General features: G+C 34.8%; 1 protein-coding gene across 6 annotated transcripts in view; it reads right to left on the bottom strand.

Annotated features, from left to right (window-relative positions):
* The window catches only part of LOC150094189 (protein still life, isoform SIF type 1-like), an 881,056-nt gene that overhangs the window by 726,116 nt on the left and 133,326 nt on the right, over window positions 1–21,614 (bottom strand). For all 6 annotated transcript variants that reach the window (XM_090412285.1, XM_090412284.1, XM_090412288.1 and 3 more), the window contains exon 6: window positions 14,572–15,685. In XM_090412285.1, coding sequence (XP_090268411.1) covers window positions 14,572–15,685 — 1,114 coding nt within the window. The remainder of the gene's footprint in view (window positions 1–14,571; window positions 15,686–21,614) is intronic.

Genomic DNA, 21,614 nt, shown 5'->3' with positions numbered 1-21,614 from the left:
GAAAATTTTGTAAACATTCTGAAGACGCTCTCATTTTTAATGGTACGGTAACCGTACACGCAAATTCGGTAAAAAAAAGTACACGTCGCCACTTTATAGAAGAATTTTTTAAGTAAACAGATTTTTCGTATCTCCGTATTGAAAAAAAATGTAGATTTTGATAAATATGATAAGGTATACAAAGCTGCATTCTGAAGGGCTGAACTCACAGAAACAGACACTCACAGAACAGTCAACATATCGTTTTCTAACAAAGAGAAACTCGCCACAATGTTGTAAGCAAAAACGACAGTCAGATCAATCAAAAACGACTATCAATACCTTAAACTGCAAGGAAAATGTTTAAATGAAGAATTTTTTAAAAAATTTTCTTTCTTTATTTAATTTTTAATGCACCTCCCTATAGAACATTAGTGAGGTGGTGAGCTAAGGTTTTTATTATTTTTTTTATTTTGTAATATTTCATTTTTTTTATAGAATCCAGAAACCTCACTATAACTTTTTTGGAACTTTTTCTAGCCAATTCAAAACCTCTTTCTCTCTAAAAGTAGGAAGTGTCTCGCACTGGGCAATGAAATTTATCTCCCACCTTAAAAGGGCTGAATTATGATTTATATTGAAGCCGACATCAGAGTGTATAGCAGACACTCTGGTGTAGGCATTTTTATCAGCATTTCATACCGTTACTTTGCTCCATAATGATAGCTACAGATGCAAATAAAGACCTGGAAGAAGAAGAAACGCCTTTTTTGCTGTTATACAAAACATGGTTAACTAGCGAAGAAATCAGCAACGTGCTACCAGCGCTTTAATGCCTTTACTGGTGCATACAATTAGGAAAAATCTGATATTTACTATCTTCCTTTAAATAAAAAGTAACTAGTGATGAAATTCGTTATGCAAACATTTCCCGATCTCTTGGTTTGGAGTCAATGTATAAGAGATTTCGTTCACAATTCAGTGCTCGATGCTTTCACAACTAAAACGCATTGGTTTATGCGAGTTGCTACCTAAATATTAGGAGAATTTGACCATTAAAAAATAGATTTACCATAACTTTCAGTTTCCACAGTTTCCTTCGAAGTAGTCCCCTTGGGATGTATACAGCAATCGAGATGTTTTTTCCATGATTCCATGGGAAAAACCTCTCGAAAAAACAGAACACAGTCCTCAAGTGTTACTGTGTTTTAGCACCTGTTGCGATTCTGCCTGGATCTCTTCAATCGTGTCAAAACGACGCCCTTTCAGCCGGAATTTCATCTTGGGGAACAGGAAAAAGTCGGGCGAATAGGGATGGGGGAGGGTATAATCGTTGGAAGACGGGAACTGTCGAACAACGAGTGATGTGTGAGTGGGTGCGTTGTCATGGTGGAGAATCCAGTCGTTTTTCTTCTACTTGTCTGGACGTTAGCGCAGAATGTTTTCCCTTAGCCGCTTCAAAACCTGCAAAATTTAATTAAGATTCTTTCCTCCTTAAAATCTTCTATTTCAATTGGAGTAGGAAATCGTCAAACCACTAAAACATGATGTCACAAAGACGCACGTAACTCAAGAATGCAGTCTCTCAGCTTGCTAGTTGTTGGCATACTGATTCGCAAAGTGTACTGCTTGCCCTCTAAAGCGATCAAAGGCCACCCTCACAGCGGTTCGGACGCGCTATTCAAATTTCCAAAACGTTTGGATATCACTTCGTATATGCTTGCGGAAACTTGTTTTTTATTCGTTGTTCGAACCTTTGAATTTCAGCAATTTTGGCTACACAGGTAAGCTAGGATTAAGTAATCCGAAACCATTGTTCTGAGGACATATATAAACATTTATAAATATATATTTTTATTTACATATTTTTGAATTACAGTAATTAGAAAGTAAATGTAAAAAAGTTATAACCCACTAGTTCGTTACTACAAAAAATGTAAATTAACGTGTACACTGTGTGTCAAAAAAAGTAATGAAACTGGATTCATAAAAAGCCAAAATACGGATAAGGAAAATTTTTCTTACTCGTCTCCTTCAAAATAATTCCTAAAGTACATTTGTTACAGAGTTCATAACAAGCTTTGCAAAGGCCGAGAAAACTTATCTGCGGCGATGTATTTAGTTCTGAATTTCATGAACGCAATCAAATCATTAAAAAAATATGGATTAAACATAAATCTACAAAAAACAAAAACAATGATAACCTCAAAATCAGACATTGAATTCTTAAAGATACAAATTGGCAATAAGCAAATTGAGAATGTAAAGAAGTTCACTTATCTAGGAAGCACGTTGAGTCAAGATGGTCGTTCAAAAACCGACATTAAATACCGAATTGCTAAGGCAACCGTGGCCCTACAAAAGTTAAAACCATTGTGGGGAGATACCAGAACAGCAATCACAACCAGACTAAGACTAATTGACACCTTGCTGAATTCTGTCCTCTTGTATGGTTGTGAGGCCTGGACTTTATTGAAGGAAGATGAGAGCAGACTCCTGTCTTACGAAGTGAAAACTTACAGAAGACTTTTGAGAATTCCCTATACCGCTCACGAAACCAATGAAAATGTCCGAAAACTGATTGACTCAATAGATGGGAGAAAAAGGGAAAATATTCTGACAGTCATCAGAAGAAGACAGATGAAATGGTTCGGACATGTGGAGCGGGCTAATGGCATTCCAAAGCAAGTACTAGAAGGAATCATTCCGGGATCAAGGGTTAGCGGCTGACCTCGATTAAAATAGACTGATAACATCAAAAAATGGACAAATTCCTCCCTTTCTCAACTGACATCAAGAAGAGACCGAGACGACCGGAGGAGGCTAGCAAAGAGTATCACCTACCAGCCATGAATGACCCAATGGTTCATTTAGGACTACGGGAGAAGAAGTAGAATCAAATCGACACCCTTTCGGTTTCACTTTCAAAGTGGAAACACAGGAAGAAAAAAATGTCTGATAGAGCCAAGTCAGGGATATAAGAAGGGCAGTTGATCGCTGCGCTGTATAAGTAGTGTAATTCAACTCACAAACCAGGCTCTCTAATCTGGCCATATGCTCTTGATTCTCACAAACAAATGTTTCATTACTATTAAGTTGTATCAATAGTAACAGTCCTTAGTTCTGGAAAGAATACCTTAAGCATTATCCCTCCGTGATCGGTGTGACAACACGGTTTTAACATGCAATTTCTGGAAACAAATCTTTTTTTTTTAGGGGGACGGGGGGGAGTCTTGGTGAGTTGGATAATCGCTATTTTGCACTCGGATAATAATGTTATTTAGGAAACGAGATACATCATCAGATATCTGAACAAATTTTTTTCAAGCATCCAATCGTCTGGTTTTCCTAATCACGAGGTGCGGAACAAACATTGCGCATTTTTTTCCTCTCCAAGTCTGTAGTAATTATGGGCCTTATCGATTCCTATTTAGGCATCAGTTTTAATCGGCAGTCATTTGCTAGTAAGCTGCGCTCTCTGTCCACTAATTCGGGATTGCAATGAGAATCGTCTGCTAGATCCTTTCTATCCTCTTTGAAACACTTAAACCCACGGAATATGGTCGGGACATTTTTTTTAAACGCTAGCTATGCATTTCTCTCTGCAATTTGTAGCAATGAATTTTTTTCCATAACATTTCGTGTGTTTTAGTGGGACTTTTCCCCAGCTTTGCACAAAACGATATTGATCTTGTGTTCCATTCTTTAGTTTCTGTCGGTAACGCTACACACGATGCACAAATAACGATCGTACAAAAAGCAACTTAAGGCCAACTTGGTGTAAAACTGAAGGTCATACTTTTATGCCTCTCTGGTGCCATCTTCTGGAGTGATATGCGCATTTCATTTTTTTTTTCTGGTACCATTTTTTTTTAAACGCTAGCTATGCATTTGTCTCTGCAATTTGTAGCAATGAATTTTTTAAAAAAATATGAAGATTTCATCTCGTACAAATGTTGTATTCCTGATATGATATTTTTTGTATTATAACCAACTAAATGACTGACGTTATTTGATGAAAAGAACATTCCCACCTTAATTAGTCGAATTTTTATAGATGATGACTTCGTTCAGCAGACACACTTTTTTTTAATTTTCAGAGAAGCAAACAAATAACGAGCAAAGTATAGACTCACTCATGCTTTCGATATCTAATAATCTTCGCGACCTAGCGACTATTATGTATTGGTAGGTTTTTGGAAAGAATCCTATTCATTCAGAAGACAATTTTTGTCCTATTTATAAAGGCAGCATATGAAACTATAATGAATTTTGAAATAGAAGTAAATTTCAACCAAAAACCGGAATTAAGAACATGCGGAAATCAGCATTAGCCGACATGAAGTAAAGTGAAAATAAACGATGAATTCAGAAGTAAGAAAAGGATATTAAAATTGATGTCGCGAAAAGATAATCAGATATGGTACTCCAAATGAAACAGCACTTACAATGTAGTATAAATACAACAAAAGGTTGTACTTAGTGATAAAACTAATATTGTTAGAACATTTTCATCCAATTGATTATAATGGTTTCAAAACAATTTTAGATTCACCGTTTGTTTTTTTAATTAGACAAGTGCAAATCTATGCTTATTTTTTCAGACCAGTTTGCATTTTTTGTCCTCAAGAATAAAGCATTGCGATACTTAACTCGTTGATTTTCATGAAAAATAGTCCAAATTTTTATAAGATGACCTGAAAAAATTCATACTCTATTTTTAACTATTAGTAATATCTGCATATTTATATAAAAGTTTATTTTTATTTCCAAAACAAGACCGACATATATCATTGCAGGATCTAATACGAATCAGCTTTTCTAACAGGGAAGATAACGGCACTGATACAAAGCAGTTAATCCTTCAGAGACAGCTATTTACTTTCCAAGGGACCGATTTTTTCCGAGTGTCGCATCGCTTGCTACCTGCATCCGTTTTGAGACGCGCATTCTTCCTGCAGTAAAGGGGCTTTTATTGAAACAAGAAAGTTTTGCACTATACGATGGAACCCTCATCATTACGACCATCACAAGTTAGGGAAGGTTCTGCATCTCTTTCTTTATACCCATTTAAAAACTATAAAGCGCTTCAAACGGTATGCCCTCGTCTATCCTCTATTTTTAACTTCAGGACGGCTGAAAAGTATGTCTTTATTTCAGTGATTCTCAACCCGTAAGACTCATTTCATCGGTGAGTGAATTTTATGCGATTCTCGAGAATTTTCTCCGTTTTATAGTTATGAATTTTGTTATCGTTTCTTTTCTAAGGTAATTTATCTATCCACGGATAACTTTAGAATTCATTTGTTTGTTTGCCGGCTTGTTGACATAGGCATAATCATGTAGGGTGAATTATGAAAAACTATTCTGGTGTTGTAAGGTAAGCGAGACAATTTTTATTTCATTTATTTATTTTAATTAAGCAGCACAAACATACTTTTCGGATACTTTGGTTCGAATCCTTCCATCAGCAGAAATTCGTTTTTTGTTATGTCACTCCCGCACACGAAAACTTGCAAACCTTTATATAGTAGTTTAGTACAATGCATGAACAAGGATATCTTTTCTTATTTTACTACACGATCTGCAAACTCTCGAGACAAAATATGAAACTTTTAAAGCCACTTAACACCTTTAATAAGCGGAGCAGTAGTCTCAAACCTGACGATGAAGTTCATTTCCAACCTTTTAAAGACAATCGCAGTCATCCATGCTCACAGCAGAATAATAGACCCGGCAGCTCACTGATGGGAGACAGCGCGTATCCTAACCACTGATAATTAGGCGGGTAATATTGGTGTATAGTAAATAGACGTTGGTGAACGTGTTTTAAGTGGTAGATGAATTTTATTGCACAGTCTAAGATTGTCACACCGCTTATTGGTAATCGGAAGTAACCTGGAAAAAAAAAATCCACATTTGGTCTCTTAGAATAAAATTTAAAGTTCAACCCATTCACGGTGCCAATACTCAGAAATGGTTATAGCCCTTTTGAGTAGGATTCACTTAAAAATATATAAAGATAAAAAATAAAATATCAAAAGATGTGCTGCATATTACAAAGCTGAAATGAAAATGTGAAAAGATATTTTCAGCATTTTTGTAAATAAATTGGTATGTTTATGCATAAAAGATTTCATGCGTTAAATAATTTCATAATTTTGGATCAACTTTTTTTTTCTGCAGATCGATATCCATACAAATATTGATGTGAAAGACATTTAAGAGACATTGCTCAGAAATTACGTGAAGAAAGAAATATTTATCACTGACTAAACATATTCAAACAATTTTAGGAGAACTGAAATTTGGCTTTGAAATATACGAAGTTCTTGATATATCGCTTTAATTGGTTATGGGAGTCTGTGATAGAGAGTATTTTGCTTGCGTTTCTCAACTCAACCGTATTGTGAATAACTGACTGGCTTTGTTCGTGTGGTAATATAAAATAGCAGTCTCACTGGATTTTGATGTCATTTAGGTAAGTGGATAGTTTAAATCTTCTTGGACCGTTTCAATTTTAGTTTACATTATACTAAGTTATATGCTTCATATAATTTAGATTCTAAACAGTATAACGTAAATCAAAATTTAGTATAATGGGTAATCATATTACTTATGCTGTTTTCATAATATTTCATAATATTTCTTGACACGGAAAGCACGAGTGTATATGTTTTGAACGAAATTTATCTATGTACGATATATATATATATCCAAATCACTTCAGTTAGATCACTTTTAGCACTTATTATTATTATTATGCGACACCTCCAGGGAGTCCAAAGACTCATCGAGGGAGAGTGCACCAACAGCATCGAACGATTGGGGGGGGTCCAACTACTAACCGCGCTCAAACTTGCTTAACTTTTTGCGATTCATTAGTAGCAGAGGCTCTACCAATCGACCAAACCTTATATTAACATATTTGCTGTTTTATTATATAAAACATCCATTAAAAGAAACATTTGTGCTAATCGCGGTCATGTGAAACTAATAACCAGATTATCTCTCAATTGTGAAGCAATACTGAATTAAAAAGTATAGTTATGAGTGGCTAGTTTATATTTAATTTTTGCTGTAAGAAACTAAAAGCTTAGTAACGCTTCTTCATCTCTATACTGCACAACAATAGTAACGAATTACGTTGACTGGTTTGGTGAGCAATTCCACAAAATAAATCGTCACCAACAATTTATTTTCAAATGAATGGTTCATTTCGAATATACTTTGCTGATTTCCACCAAACGTAACCAAAGTAGTTGCTGTACACTTACTGGTCGGTTAGGAAGTATTTTTGCGGGTCTACTAACAGCAAGCATTACAGATTCAATACAACGTTACCAATATATAACTGTTAGCGAATGTATCGCATATCTTCATTTTAAATGTCGTCGTTCCTTGGGACACATGTCACACATACGTAGTGCGCATCGAGAAGTTAACAGACTAATAAATATAGTGTTGCTACTTGCAGAGGGTAAACAGCAAAGCGTGACATAGCTAGCTTATAATCCGAAGTTCCTCTATGTTGTAAAATTTCAAGATATAGTCATTCTGCCTATAGTAGTGTGCTCCTGCGCATTACCAAAAATGCTCGAGGAGAATATTTGATATCGTACGAATCTTGTAAAACTAATCATTTAAAACTTTCTAATTTTTCATCCATTTCACTTTTTTTTCAGTTAAGTTAGTTCGTGCGTTTTGCGTAAGAACAATGGAAATTTAATTATCCAAAAGTTAACAGAAACTTGAATTTTTAATTTCCCATACCTGCAGTATATGCTATAGAAATCAACGGTATTTTTTTATGCTACAGCGTTTCGCTAAGTGAAAAATCGCGTATATAAGCGTAGGTTCGATAACATTGGATTAGAACCAAGCTCATGTGTGTTTAACAAAATTTCCAGAAACAAAATTCCGCGACGCTTTCTAATAATCTAATTTCTAAATCTTCTATAATCAAATTTCAGAAAGAAAAAAAAAATGAAGGATTTTCATTTGAATAGTATGCTGCTTTAGAAAAAAAAAAGTCTGCTTTAAATGTTAATGTTTACTCAACGAATATGTCATTCAAGCGTGTCGATAGAAACACCTAGAAAACGACAGTTATTGTGCGATGGTTATGCTAACCAAAAAGTATAAATACAATAAGAATAATTAATAGCTGTGACCGTATAAAATCATATTTGACTTATACTGCCCATAGTTCACTTATTGTTAAATTATGTTGACTGAGTTTTTCTCCACATATTTCGTTTCTCGTAGTCAATTGTATATGCATATAATTAAGCTGAAATGCTGAACTTGTCTTCAATTTTTATGAAAGTATGGCTTAAATAAGCAGATATACAAAGTGTATTCAATTTGTCCAGTTCGCATTGACACATTTTCCTTTTATTTTTACTTCTGTTTTAAAACGCCTGAAAACGAAAACCAGATTTAGTGCATATGTATTTAATATAGATGGACTGCTGCTGTTTCTGTAAAAGGTGTGATAATCTAGAAAACTGATTACAGCTTTCCTGCATATGAAATATCACAATTTGTAGTGTTGAAAGTCCAGAGAAAAAAGATGCTAGATTTTAAAGTATAGAGCAGAATCAGTCAAACATCATATATTCAATTCATGAATAAATCATTTAACATTCATTGCCAAGCTGAAAATTGGAATTTCGTGTGGTGGCCAAATTTTTTTTATTTTTTTATTTAGTTAGCGACGTCCACGCGATAACGCGTAATCGGCTGCCCGGTGAGAACTCACAACACGCGATATCGCGTGATTGGCAATGAACGTGTTAAATGTGAAAGTTGAAATTTTTTCCGAAAACAGTTTTCGGAGAAATACATAACAAAATACTCGGGTGAATTGGATCTTCACAGATATATCGCAAATATCCACTACGGAAAAGCGAATCTTCATCAACCATCCAAATTTAGCGAATTATTCCTGAAGGACTTGAGGGGAAAGCAAGTTGGTAATAAGGTCCTTTTCTTAAAATGTACAGTATATCTTCTGTCGAAATACTTCAAAATTATTATTTTGAACTATGTCGATCTGTATTCGATTTAAATTTTTTTATGTCGCATGATCCCTTTTTCATCTGGATTTTTAATACAGAAACATCTTTTTGAAATATTAGTGCTTAAATAACTAGCTAATGATTATCATCATCATCAAATTCCTGACATGTACCCTCAAGGGATGTACAGGATATGATAGTACTACATGAAAAATTTACATCATTACTAACTTCCTATCTACAATTTTCCTCCAAATCAGTCTGTTACCTATCAAGACTCCAATATTATCAGATCTTATATTTGTCTTCTAAGGCACTTTTTGCGATAGAAACACCTAGAAAAGGACAGTTATTGTGCGATGTTTATGCTAACCAAAAAGTATAAATATGACCCTTATGTATGGTAGGAAGTCAACTTATTCAGTTGACTTCCTACCATACTTAAGGGTCAAAGCTATATAACTGAGAGGAGACCTCCACATAGCCTTTAAAGGAATGCGGAGAACCCACAAGAGCTTCTGACTTAATATCCAATCCTCACCTTCTCGTGGTGTGGGTATCTACCTGGATACTGAACGAACGAGGATCGGCTGGAAATTTGGGATTTAGCCGACCAAATTGTATTCTTATTGGCTTAAACCGAAATATCAAATGATGGTACAACATGACAAAATTTCATGCTAATGACTATCAAATATACTAAATAATAAACAGCTTTATACGTGAGTACAAAGCTGTTTATTATTTTTATGTTTTAAAATATTTTAAGTTTAAAGATATGTGTATGTATCGAATTAGTACTATAAGGATAGGTTAATTCGATATGTGAAATAACCAAAAAGTGTTTTCGTTACATGTATTCGCATAAAATAACAATGAGCGATTGTGCATACTCCAAAGATTTATGGGAAGAAATCAAGATAAACATCTTTTCTCATCACCTATACAGTATTTAGAAATAACCTGGCATAAAACAGTTTTATGCCGTTTACTTCTGTATAACAGATGGAAGCTCTACATAACCATTCCATGGGTTATCCCAGGATTATAGAGTCTGCAGGCTCTTATTTACGGGACTGATATAAAAGTCCGGTTCATATATTTGCTGAAGAAAGAGTGGTTAGAATGTATTAGAAATTTTTAAGGTTAGCTTCGACTAAGTTTACGTACTAACAGATCTAAAGACATCATAGTCTAATTGCTAAACCTCCAATGGAATGAGGTAAAATAAAACTGCATGAATCGAGTTGCTATATGGGGGGACAGTCCTGAGTAAATTATTCTTTCTCGTAAGAAACGTTTTCGGGAAAAAAAAGTTCAGACAAAATGAAGGATCGTCGAAATATCATATAAAACTTCTTTTCAACAGAATTATCTTAAAATAATGAATCGTTTTAATTTAAAAAATAAACTTAAATATTATCCAAATGTAAAATTTCTGCTTCAGTGCAGTGCGTTGAGTAGTAAGCAACATTCATCTCCTCCCTCATACTTCCTTGAGCCAGCCAGAATTCACAAACCGCTTCAGCAGGTCACTGTTATTGCACTAGACATATCGACTACATTTCTTTCGTTTTCTTATTTATAATACTCTGCATTAAAAGTGTATTTAAACCAGGTGAGGTGAGAAATTAACCAGTAAAAGAACTTCACAGAAAGCATGTTTTTAACACTTTCAACTGATATGCATTGCTGTGGTAGGCCGAATTTTTAATGGTGACGAGGGAAAAAAAGTTTGAAAACCTTGCATCAGACAATCATAATGACAAAATATTCTGGACTGTATTTCAGTTTTAGACTAAGCAGTCGCAATTTTAGAATAACTAAATTCTTTAAAGAACAGCCTAACTAATCAAGAAAAGTTAAAAAAAAATTTAACACACGTTGATATTAAATAAAGTGCACTGTGAAAATCTCAATGACCAGAAATCAACAACTTTATCGCTTACAGTGAGTTATGTAAGCCTTTTACCATATGTTTTTCAGAGCACCAACATTTTGAGCTTTCCTTTTACTATACTTATCTATATATGATCAGAACGATCTTTTAAACAACTCGTAATAGTTACCGGCTTGTTCCAATTAAGATATGAAGATTGTGAAATTTGTTTCTTTAAACGCAAACCATAAAGTAGGTCGGAAAAAACCTTGCACAGGGATGTGACAGCATCTCCTTAACAACAAGGTATTCCAATATCAGATTTAATAACAGTAGATTCCTGAAAGGAATCTTTCAAACTTTGGTTCTTCTCAGCAGTATGCAGGAACCTACTGATATTAAGACTGCAAATAACGAATGAATTAAATGCCGCCATTAGCAGAACAAACGAATGATATTAATTACAAAAATGCATTGTTCCTGTTAGAGTCAAAGTTTATGCTAGAATAAATAAAGTATTCTGCAGTTAATAGCAGTTTCTTTCATTGATAATGGTTACTTGCAACCGATACTTTGGAGGGGTTTCTGCCTACCACTGAAGAGAACTAAAGATTCGAAATGCGATATAAGTTCGAAATTTTAGAAGATTGTGTCTTCTGCTTGTTCCATATGAAAGCTATTTCTAGAGCTAGTGCGCCTCTGATCGCAAGGTCACGAGTGTAAGTAATAATGGAATTTTCAATAATCTAACAAGACTGTTAATTAATGATTATTAAAAACAACATGTAAGTCCACAATAATAACTTTAATTAATAAATAAGGTAGATATTTTGTACTAAAACTAATACTACATCTTCAGTGTTACAAATAGATAGGAATAGAATACAAGTAACTAACATTCGGTGGATCACCTATTAAAATACAATGTTGTCGCGAGATAGGAAATGAAAGAAATTAATAAATAATTAATATTTAAGATAATTAGTTTTTTAATGATTACATAAAATAAAAGTCTCCCAGATCTTCGAGAGAGAGAGAGAGAGAGAGAAAGGGAGGTAATCATTTTGATTTAAATTCGGTCGGTGTAAAAAAGCTTCACAACTTTCTTTAAAGAGGCGTTCATATTTGAACCTGCATCTATGAATGAGAATAGCTCTATCCCACTGGATATTATGGGTAGTGGTAATACTGTGTTGTGCTAGACCAGATTCTTTAATTCTTTTTTTCCACAGAACAGCCAGTAATATTTATGCAATTTAAATAAGATATTTTCCTAGCATTCCGTACTGAAAAAATTATATAGATAGATAATCGTGTAATCTATCCTGTGTAACTGAACTATAATTGATTGTAAACTATTACAAAAATCGTTATTACTACTAATAACACACGAACTGTTGTACTATATGACCTGCTCATTGGACAAAGTATGAGATAAATTGGAATATGAATTGAACTACGTGTTAAAAATTGTAGTATTATCTCTTAAATTGTATGTAATTATATTAAATTGTATGTATTATATAAATATATGTATTATATAAATTGTATGTATAATTAAATTGCATATATATGTATGTAATTTATTTGATTAAAATTCGATTTAATTAATGGATGAACTCAACAATAGGAAGAGTGAATACCACACAAACTTGTTACGGTTTAGCAAACAGTGCTAAATAGTGGAGCTCTGATTTTCATAAGAAGGGATAACTATCTTATTTATAATTTAAATGCATGGCATGTAGTCAATGATCCAATTCTATCCCATTCTAACAGAAGGATATGAACGGTAAGCAGTTATATTAAGAGACCTACATATCCACATTTTCAAAATAATGATTATCGAAAAGGCAGCGGCCAGAATATCGGGACCAACACGATGCACAAAGGATATAAACAATGCAGTGATTAAATGAAAACTGAGCTTTCCGTTGATTGATGGCAGAATTGGCTGAATAGTCACTAGAAGGGTACTAATTAAAAATTCGAGATGCAAATTATTCGACAAGGGAGTGCCAACTATGAGGAAAACGTTTGAATAGGAAGCGATGACAATGCTTTAATTGACATATTTCGTAGTTCAAAACAATGGAATTCGTCCTTAACTAGTCTGGTATACCCTATCCTGTCTTCCTAGATTGAGTTTTTAAAATTACAAGTTTTTATATCTGGTTTTCTTTGGTGGAACTGTTCAATGAGTGTGAAACGTACTACGAAGGAGATATGGAAAGTTCTGATAAACACCTAGAACAAAAATGATATTAAAGTAAACAGGCAACCAGAAGAAAGAACATACGAGGATACAAGAATAGAAGAACATAAGTTACCTTCATAACTCTGCTACTAGCATGTTCTTTCTTGTGGCTGCTTGTCAGTTGCTTTAATTTCATTATGTCTAGATGTTTATCAGAACTTTCCAGATTCCCCCCTACTCTTCTTTAATTGGTTATTATTCCCAATGGTTTTTTCACGTATTTTTTTTGTCAGTACCAAATTTGCCATACATTTTCTTTTCTCTTCGGTGATAGCAACTTGAGAACTGCTGAGGATATTTCCACATTAGCTTACATGAAAGCATTCACGACCTGATTTAAGATACGAAACACTGAAGGAATTATGAATAACTTCTGCATTCCATTATAATCAAATTGTCAATTTTCTCTTAAATTGTGTAATCTAATTCCTTCAGGTAAAAGAGATTGAAAATACCAAATTCAACCTTTGTGATCCTTCATCTGTAACCATTGATCCGAAGGACTGAGTTGAATGAAATTACTGCCGAAGCAAGTTAGACAACGAGAGAAGTATATTATAGGACAAAAAACTTTACGGCTATTTCACCTTCAAGTTGAAAAGTCATTATGATTTTGTTAGTGATATATATACAGCCTATAAAAGCGGACAGTCATTTAAGTTTGAATACAGTAACGGAGTGGACTCATAATATTCATCTATCAAAAATGGGATCGAATCAGACTCCACTTATTTTAGATTAATAATTTTCTAATGAGTAAAATCCTTTGAAGAGCATAATGTTTTACAGAACAAGACCCACAAATTCTACAAACCTAACTTAAAATTCGAACGTTAAGGCCATGATGGGATTTGAATTTATATATTTGTGGTACTAAAGATTATATTTGGACGAAATTGAGAAAAACAAAGCAAACATAACTATGAAAAAATGTTCAAATAATCTCATGCGATAAGAAGACAACCAAATAGTTTAGTTCATTGGTCTGTACTTTTATTTGAATCACTGCACTTTTAAGGTAATGTTTGAAATTTATTCAAATAAAACCATACTTGCAGGGATCCTGAAGCTATTTAATTCTGATTCTGAAAATGGTTTCTTACCAATTAAAATGAAGCAAGTATGAGATAAATTATTTGTTGTTTATTGAGCATTTAATATGACATCCTTGAAAATGAATTTTTCCCCTCAGGAGATAAGTAAAGAGCACCATCAGTTGCAATCCCTGTCAATGATAAAGAAATGATAACTGTATAAATGGTAATAACGATTATTTTTTCCCTCTTCGTTACCGAAATACAATTTCCCTATTCAAGACATTATACACCATTCCTGAAGCGATCGTTTCATTCCTGAAATCAACCTAATAGAGCAACACTGTAAACGATAAATCAAAAAAGAAACGATTTTCCTCGCTATATATGTGTACTTACCCACATTCTCCATACTTTGACTGAGCAAGGCCTCGAAGGTGTGCAGACTATAGCTTTCGGCATCCAAACCACGCGCCAGGGCATTCCGTAGGTGCATTTCATACTCCAACAAGAGACGACTGGTTGGTGAACTAGGGGTATGAGCAGGTGCATGATGGCCTGGGCCTTCGTCAGAGCTGAGGTAGGGGGCGTCGCTGTTCTCGTTGCTCGAACTAGGTGTGGTAGCGTAGCAGAAGTTGTCGTAGAGAAAGTGGTCAGACGGAGGAGACTGATCGGCATCCGTCAGATCCAGGCACATGCTTCGTTCGAGACTGCGGCGTCGACCAGTTTCAGATCTGTTTTGTCTATTCCTGCTGATTCCAATACTGGAGTGAGCAGTCTCTGAACGCGGCAAAGGCAAACCACTGTCACGTGACTCTTCACTTTCCGTTTTTCGCAGTTCCCGCGCTTTCATAATGACACTGTGAATTTCCCGCTCCGGAGAACTGTGAACAGAGTTAGAAGGCAGGGGGTGGAGCATCCGTTTGAGGGTATTGCTGTCGAGACTCAGTGCAGAAAGGTCGCCAACTTGAGACTGTTCGAAGACATCGTCCGAGCTTTTACTCTTGTTCCTAGAGTGTGGATGGAGTTCTTCTGGCTGCAGAGTATCCTTCCGGTCTGACGTCATCAAGGTGCAGTCCACACTCTTGGCCTGCTCCTTGCGGGCCGACTGGGCATATTGAGCGCGTGCCTGCTCGGAGCGGACTAAACTCGAGCGTCGACCCTCTCCCGTTTGGGCTGGTGACTTGGCCAATGTCTCGCTTTTGATTTGCTTCCCGTGGCCGTGAACACTTGCCGTGGTGGTTCCCCGTCGCAATGATGATGCTCCAACATTGTCGTACACAGACATACTTGAAGGGTGAGCCGAAAGACGAGTTCTGTCGTAGGATATTTTGTAGTCGTCTACGGAGCGTGGTTGAACTCGTGGTAATGTGGCTGCACCGGTGTAACGAACCCGACCGTTGCGGGCTCTGTGCAGGTTCTCGGCTGTCATGCAGGTGCATTGCAGCTCTCGGCTGCGTGAAGGTGAGCTGGGCGTGGACTGCGGCTTCCTCTTTCCTTTCGTCTTCTGTTGCTATAAAAACAAAATTAAAAAAAAAAAAACATCGGTTAGGTAAAGTTCGATGACAGTCTGAATACTGAACTTCAATGTTAACTACAACGCAGTCTGGGAGAGAATTCAAGAGTGATAACAAGCTGGAGAAAAATTCTCTCTTTCGAACTGAACTGAAAATGAGCAACTATTACCAAAAGTGAAGGTGAGGTACACTAAATCTGGTCACTATTTTCTAATGAATTTGACCTGGGGAAGACCAAACATGTCACTGTCTGTCTAAAGTGGCGATTTGTAACCCTAGCAAAATCATTTCCATATATTCCACACACAATTATCAATTGGCATAGCTAGAAACTTTTATCCAATGGACCGACTATTTATCTATTTTTATGGGAATGGAAGACGATGATTTAATCTAGGGAGGAACTTTCCCTGTTACACCTCATTTTCCAAATATATGAAACCGACAACTTAAATTAGCAAGTAGATAACATTATGCCAAATTCATGATTATAGGAACGTCAGTTTTTTTTAGCTAGTCACACCCCCCCTCTCCCAGTCATTTTAATAGCTTGTTAGTCAGTTACTCGTAATAACAGCAGCATTAACTAAAATTTCAATTATACATACTAATGAGGTATTCTCTAATTAATTCGTTTCTCTACCACGGATTATGCTGTCATGACCTGGTGAGTGACGAATGTATGTGCAGAATTTCTACGATTTAATTCCATTCGCTCCAATTTATAGGAATAATTTCATGAGACACCTCCGATTACATCAGTTACTATCCGATGAGTTCCGTTTAGAAACATTCAGGCAAACGTTTCTCAACCTTTCTAAGCCAAATGACCAGTAAAATGCCTAAAACAATTCTACGGACCACTAAGTTATGCAATTTTTTTTTAAAACCTATATGGGGATTACCAACATTTGGGAAAAACTGTGCCATTTATAACTGTAAATGTAAAAGCATGTTTTGGATACATATGAAAACAATTAATTAAATTGGAAGTAAACGATTAAAAGTGTATCATCATTTAACAAAGTTTTAATTTTTATTAAACAAATTAATAATATGATATAATTATGTTACTACTTACTTTTAATGAGATGGTTGCGGCCTTTGCAGAGTTGCTGGATATCTGGCTCAATATTGGTCAACTTCAGTCGAAGAGCGGCACACACACACTAAGACGATTTATGTATTTTGTTTTTATCTGAAGGAGCGATGAAAATCTTTTCTCACAAAGATAAGTTGTAGAAAACTGCATGACGATTTTCAATGCTTCTTCAGATAATTCGGGAAATTCACTTCTCACTGAAGACGAGATCCAGAATCGAGCCAAACCAAGATCACGGAAATGCATTTTAAGTCCACTCTCACTTGAAAGCTCAATTAACTTCTTTTTTTCGATAACGAAAGGTGGTTCTCGTGAATGTAAGCCTGAAATGGATCACGAATCCACAGAAATTTCTTATAAAAGTTATTCGAAAAATATGTTTCAAAATTCTGTTGCAGAGTTTTGAGGTGGTCACAAACCCTTTTCAGAAACTCAGAATCAACAAAAAGATCATTTTCCACTACAAAGGATTCCAATGTTGGAAAAGGTGCAAATTGTCTGTTCTTTTACATTACTAATCCATAATCGAATGCCCTTATTTTGTCGTAGGCATCAAGAACCGTTGAAGAATTGCCCTAAAGGGAGTGATTTAGTTCATTTAATTTAGAAAAAATGCCTGAAAGATAGAATCGTGCTGAAAGCTGCGCTTCGTCAACAAGGAGTGCTGAAAAATCAGAATTACGAACAATAAAGCTTCGTGCCTTAACTGAAATGAGCTTGTTAGTACTTTGCCCCTGGAAAGCCAGTGAATTTCAGAATGAAGCAAAAGTTGTATATATTCACTGCCCGTTTCATCGCCGACTACTGAAAATAACCTGTTATTTAACGATCAAGCCTTAATAAAATTAACTAGCTTTACAGCGTTATATAGCACAGTTTTAAATTCTGGTGACAGTACCCATTTCATATCCAGAGTTACTTCCTTGACCTTAGAAACAACCCCGCTATGTCTGCTGTAAGGGCGCGAGCTCCATCCGAACAGAAGCCCATGCATTTTTTCCCACCGGATCCCTTTGTGTATTATGTAATTATTGAGAGTGTGAAATATTTTTCTCCAATTGTTCGGGATGACAAAGTTCTACAAAACAGAATATCGTCATGAATGTTGTTATCATGCGCATATCTTAGCGTAACATATTAACTGCGTATCATTTGTAACATCAGTAGTTTCGTCTATTTGCGACGCATAATAAGGACTCTTCTTAACTCTTTCGATTAACTGAGATTCTACGTCACCTGCCATATCATTAATTCTGCGACCGACAGTGACATTTGAAATAGGAATCAAATCAACATCTTTCAGTAACTTGTTGCCAAACATAGTTTTTAGCAAATCTTTTATAGCTGGAAGTACTAAATTTTCCCCGATAGAATGAGGTTTTCCTCTTTTCGCTATGTGCAAACTTAAGAGATAGGATGCTTCCAGTAGCTTGCAATTAATCGAACGCATGGCCGACACTATATCTTTCCCATGATTTAATGTCCCTAAGCGTCGCTGAAAAAATTTAATTGGCTTATTTTTTACATCACAATGTTTAGTTTCTAAATGTCGTCGGAGTTTCGCAAGTTTCATGCACTCGTTCGACAACACTTCATAACACAAAATACATTGAGGTTTCTGCTCACTTTCATCTCCACACCAAGTAAACCCGAATTCCAAATATGAACTGTTATATTTCCTACTGTATTTTTCTTTGAACTTCTTGTTTCTTCTACTTTAATAGTATAAGATTTACTCGCCGTTACAACACGTATATCACAATTAGGGTTAGCATCACCTGTTTCATTTGCTTTGCTTTTCAAAGTCCTAATTCTAAGCCACTTTTCCATTATTAAATACGTTTCCGAAAAATATATAAATACTGGGGTTAACTCATAACACATTTTGTCCAAGTATCACTTAGCACTTCTGAAGATATACTGAGTTGAAAGAGGAAAACCTTCAATAATAAAAATCAATAAACAACAAGCAAATGGTTGAAATGTGGATAACACGCTTACTTCGAATCTAACAAAACAGCAAGGGAAGGCGGAAGCAATAAAACCATATTGTTGTTCACTTTACCCCTCTTAATACTCGTCATTCTGCCGCTACAATAATTTGTAGCGACAGAATATTCATGGAATGAACATCCGGCCGCTATTTGTTTTATTTCAATAATTTTTATTTATTCAATTTTAATTTGTTTTGTTTGAATACTTAAAATATATAAATTTATTTATTTAATTTAAGTCTGCTTGCGGACCACAGGTTGATAAACACTGATTTAGGCGGATCTCTTTTCAGGTCTAGGGCAGAAAGATCATTCGAACAGAACTCGATTCGCAAGCGCTATATACTCGTGCTCGCCTCCGCAGCGTAATCGCGAGGACATCTTATCATCTAATCCTTGGTTGGTAAAACCTAGGTTTGAATCCCTCTGCGATGCGATGAATCTTTATCAAAAATTTTCAGTTGAAAAGGTAACCAGGAATATATACGCAATTCACCAACTCTAAACCCTGACTTCACATCTTGTACGTAATTTCAAGCAACAACAACGATGGCTTCTTCCATAATTCAACCAAACTTTAGTTATTTGTGCTCAGTTTTATCATAATTTGCTATTAAATAATAATTATTCATTAGTTGGTCATTTTTTTCAATACTTAACGATATCAAATGATATTATTTGTGGAAGTTATTATGTGATATATGCATAAAAGATCACTATCAACAACAAGTCCAAGGATGACAAAATCATACAGCATGCCACAAGATGACATGTAGCGAAACGTTGCAATGGGATAATTTTTAAATTAGGTAAGAATTTTTAATGATAGATAGATTTTAAGGCTCAATGTGATGTTAATATCAATGTTCTATAACTGGTTAAAATTTAAAGCTAAGTACAGTATATAATTGTTAGATAATTGTTAGAGAAAATTTATTAAAAAAGACTATAACCACATAATTGGCAAACAGTGTAGATCATATAAAAAAGAAAAAAAATCTAATGTGCTTGCAGTGATAATAGTTCCAAAATATAGCTTGCAAAGATTAGCTTGATTTCACTGTTTTTAAATTCAATTTATAAAATTTCTGTATACCTCCAGATTTAAAGCTATCCTATTAACTCCGTTCAAACGGAGGTAATGACTTTTAAGTATATGCAGTTTGGCAAATAAATCAATAATTCTTAACTGTGACCGTAGGGGAAAAAAGTAACTACTTGACTGGGTTTATTAGTAGTAAAAGTCAGTTACAAGAAAAAAACAAGCTTCAAATATATCATTCTTGCTTAGTGACCGGCAGCTGAATTAGAAACATTTATGTAGATATAAGTAAACATCACTTACGCAAACTATATGCAAAATACTTGGTCACGTGCGTCACCTAGGCAACTATTTAAGAATGCTGCTGGTCGGTAATCCTCAATAGTGTTGATCAGAATGGGAAAAACCAAGTATCTTTTGGAGTTCCATAAAGGGCTTATTGTGGATGATGCCCGTTTACCTGGAGTCACGATTTTGAAAACAGCAGTGTTGACTGGTTTCTAAAAAGGTGAGATATTCCGGGTGTTTAATCAGTGGAAACATAACCCACTTTGCTTGTCTAAGAGGCCTAACTGTGGTCCTAAGAAAGCCTGTCAAGCTGTTACCGACCAGTATCTTACAGAACTATGAGAAGGGAATTGAAGAGGATCGGTATTGATAGTTGCATGCCTATACGGAAACCACTGATTTCTGCGAAGTTTCTGATTCAGTGGCCGTATATGTATAGCATTTTCTTTGTAAAATTTTCATATATATATATATATATATATATATATATATATTCATTAGCTCTTATCATCTATACAAAACAGCAGGAAAACATGAAATAAAGGCTTGTTATTTCAAATTGATACAAAATGACAAAAAAATCATAAACCCCAACACCAAAACAATTTTTATTAAATGCAATAATCAGAACTAAATATGTATATATTGAGTTATGTTAAATATAACTGTCAAAATTCTTGCTATTATACTTGTAAATCTTCAGGATTACTTAGATCGCAATTACATTTATAATTCAAAATTTACAAGAAACATGCATACAGTTACATTTCAAAACAATTTGAATTAGTGACCATCACATTTCAGACTTAGTGTATGGGCTCAAAAACTCTAAGGAACATTGTGGCATGTGTGTGTGTAAACCAAACGTGCTTTGAAGTCTTTAAAGCGATAATTTTAAAAATGGGTATGCTCTTAAAAATAATCTTTTAAAATATTAATGAGCTATAATCCTAAGCAAAGATTTTGCAAATAAAATTGAGATTTATTTATATTTTATTTTTAATGACAAGTTTAAGAAGTCAAAAGGCAGCTCCAGCTAGTTCAGAGAATTTTTTTTTTTTTACTTTATACAATCCATTGCGGGATTTGAACCCACAGCAATTGTGGCAAACAAGCATTGGCTTTTATCAAATGGGCTGCCAACCCTGTGCAAATTTGCAAAAAGATATTTCAAAAAAATTATAATTTGTAAAGAACAATATACTAATTTGGAAAACTATTTTTGTTTCCTGAAGTAATGATTATATGTATTTAAGGTGGGTGTGTAACTGCATCCTAATTTATTTGTCCCTATGTGTTTCACGAGAAAATCCAGCATGGACTGACTAATTGCTCATAAGCAACAGCATGTATCCTTTCACGTATGTAAGGCCTGTTATTTTACAATTTCTAATCACAATTTTCATACATCCTTCCATTTTTACTTCAGGTGAACTGTTCGATAATTCACTACTTCTGTTGACGCGGAAAATTCTACCTGGAATCGCAGTTGTTTCCAG

This window comes from Typopeltis vanoorti, chromosome 22 (genome assembly GCF_054136105.1).
Source record: "Typopeltis vanoorti isolate ZY-2024b chromosome 22, IOZ_Tvanoo_1.0, whole genome shotgun sequence".
Classification (NCBI taxonomy): Eukaryota; Metazoa; Arthropoda; class Arachnida; order Uropygi; family Thelyphonidae; genus Typopeltis; species Typopeltis vanoorti.
This window is presented reverse-complemented; position numbering and strand designations above follow the sequence as displayed.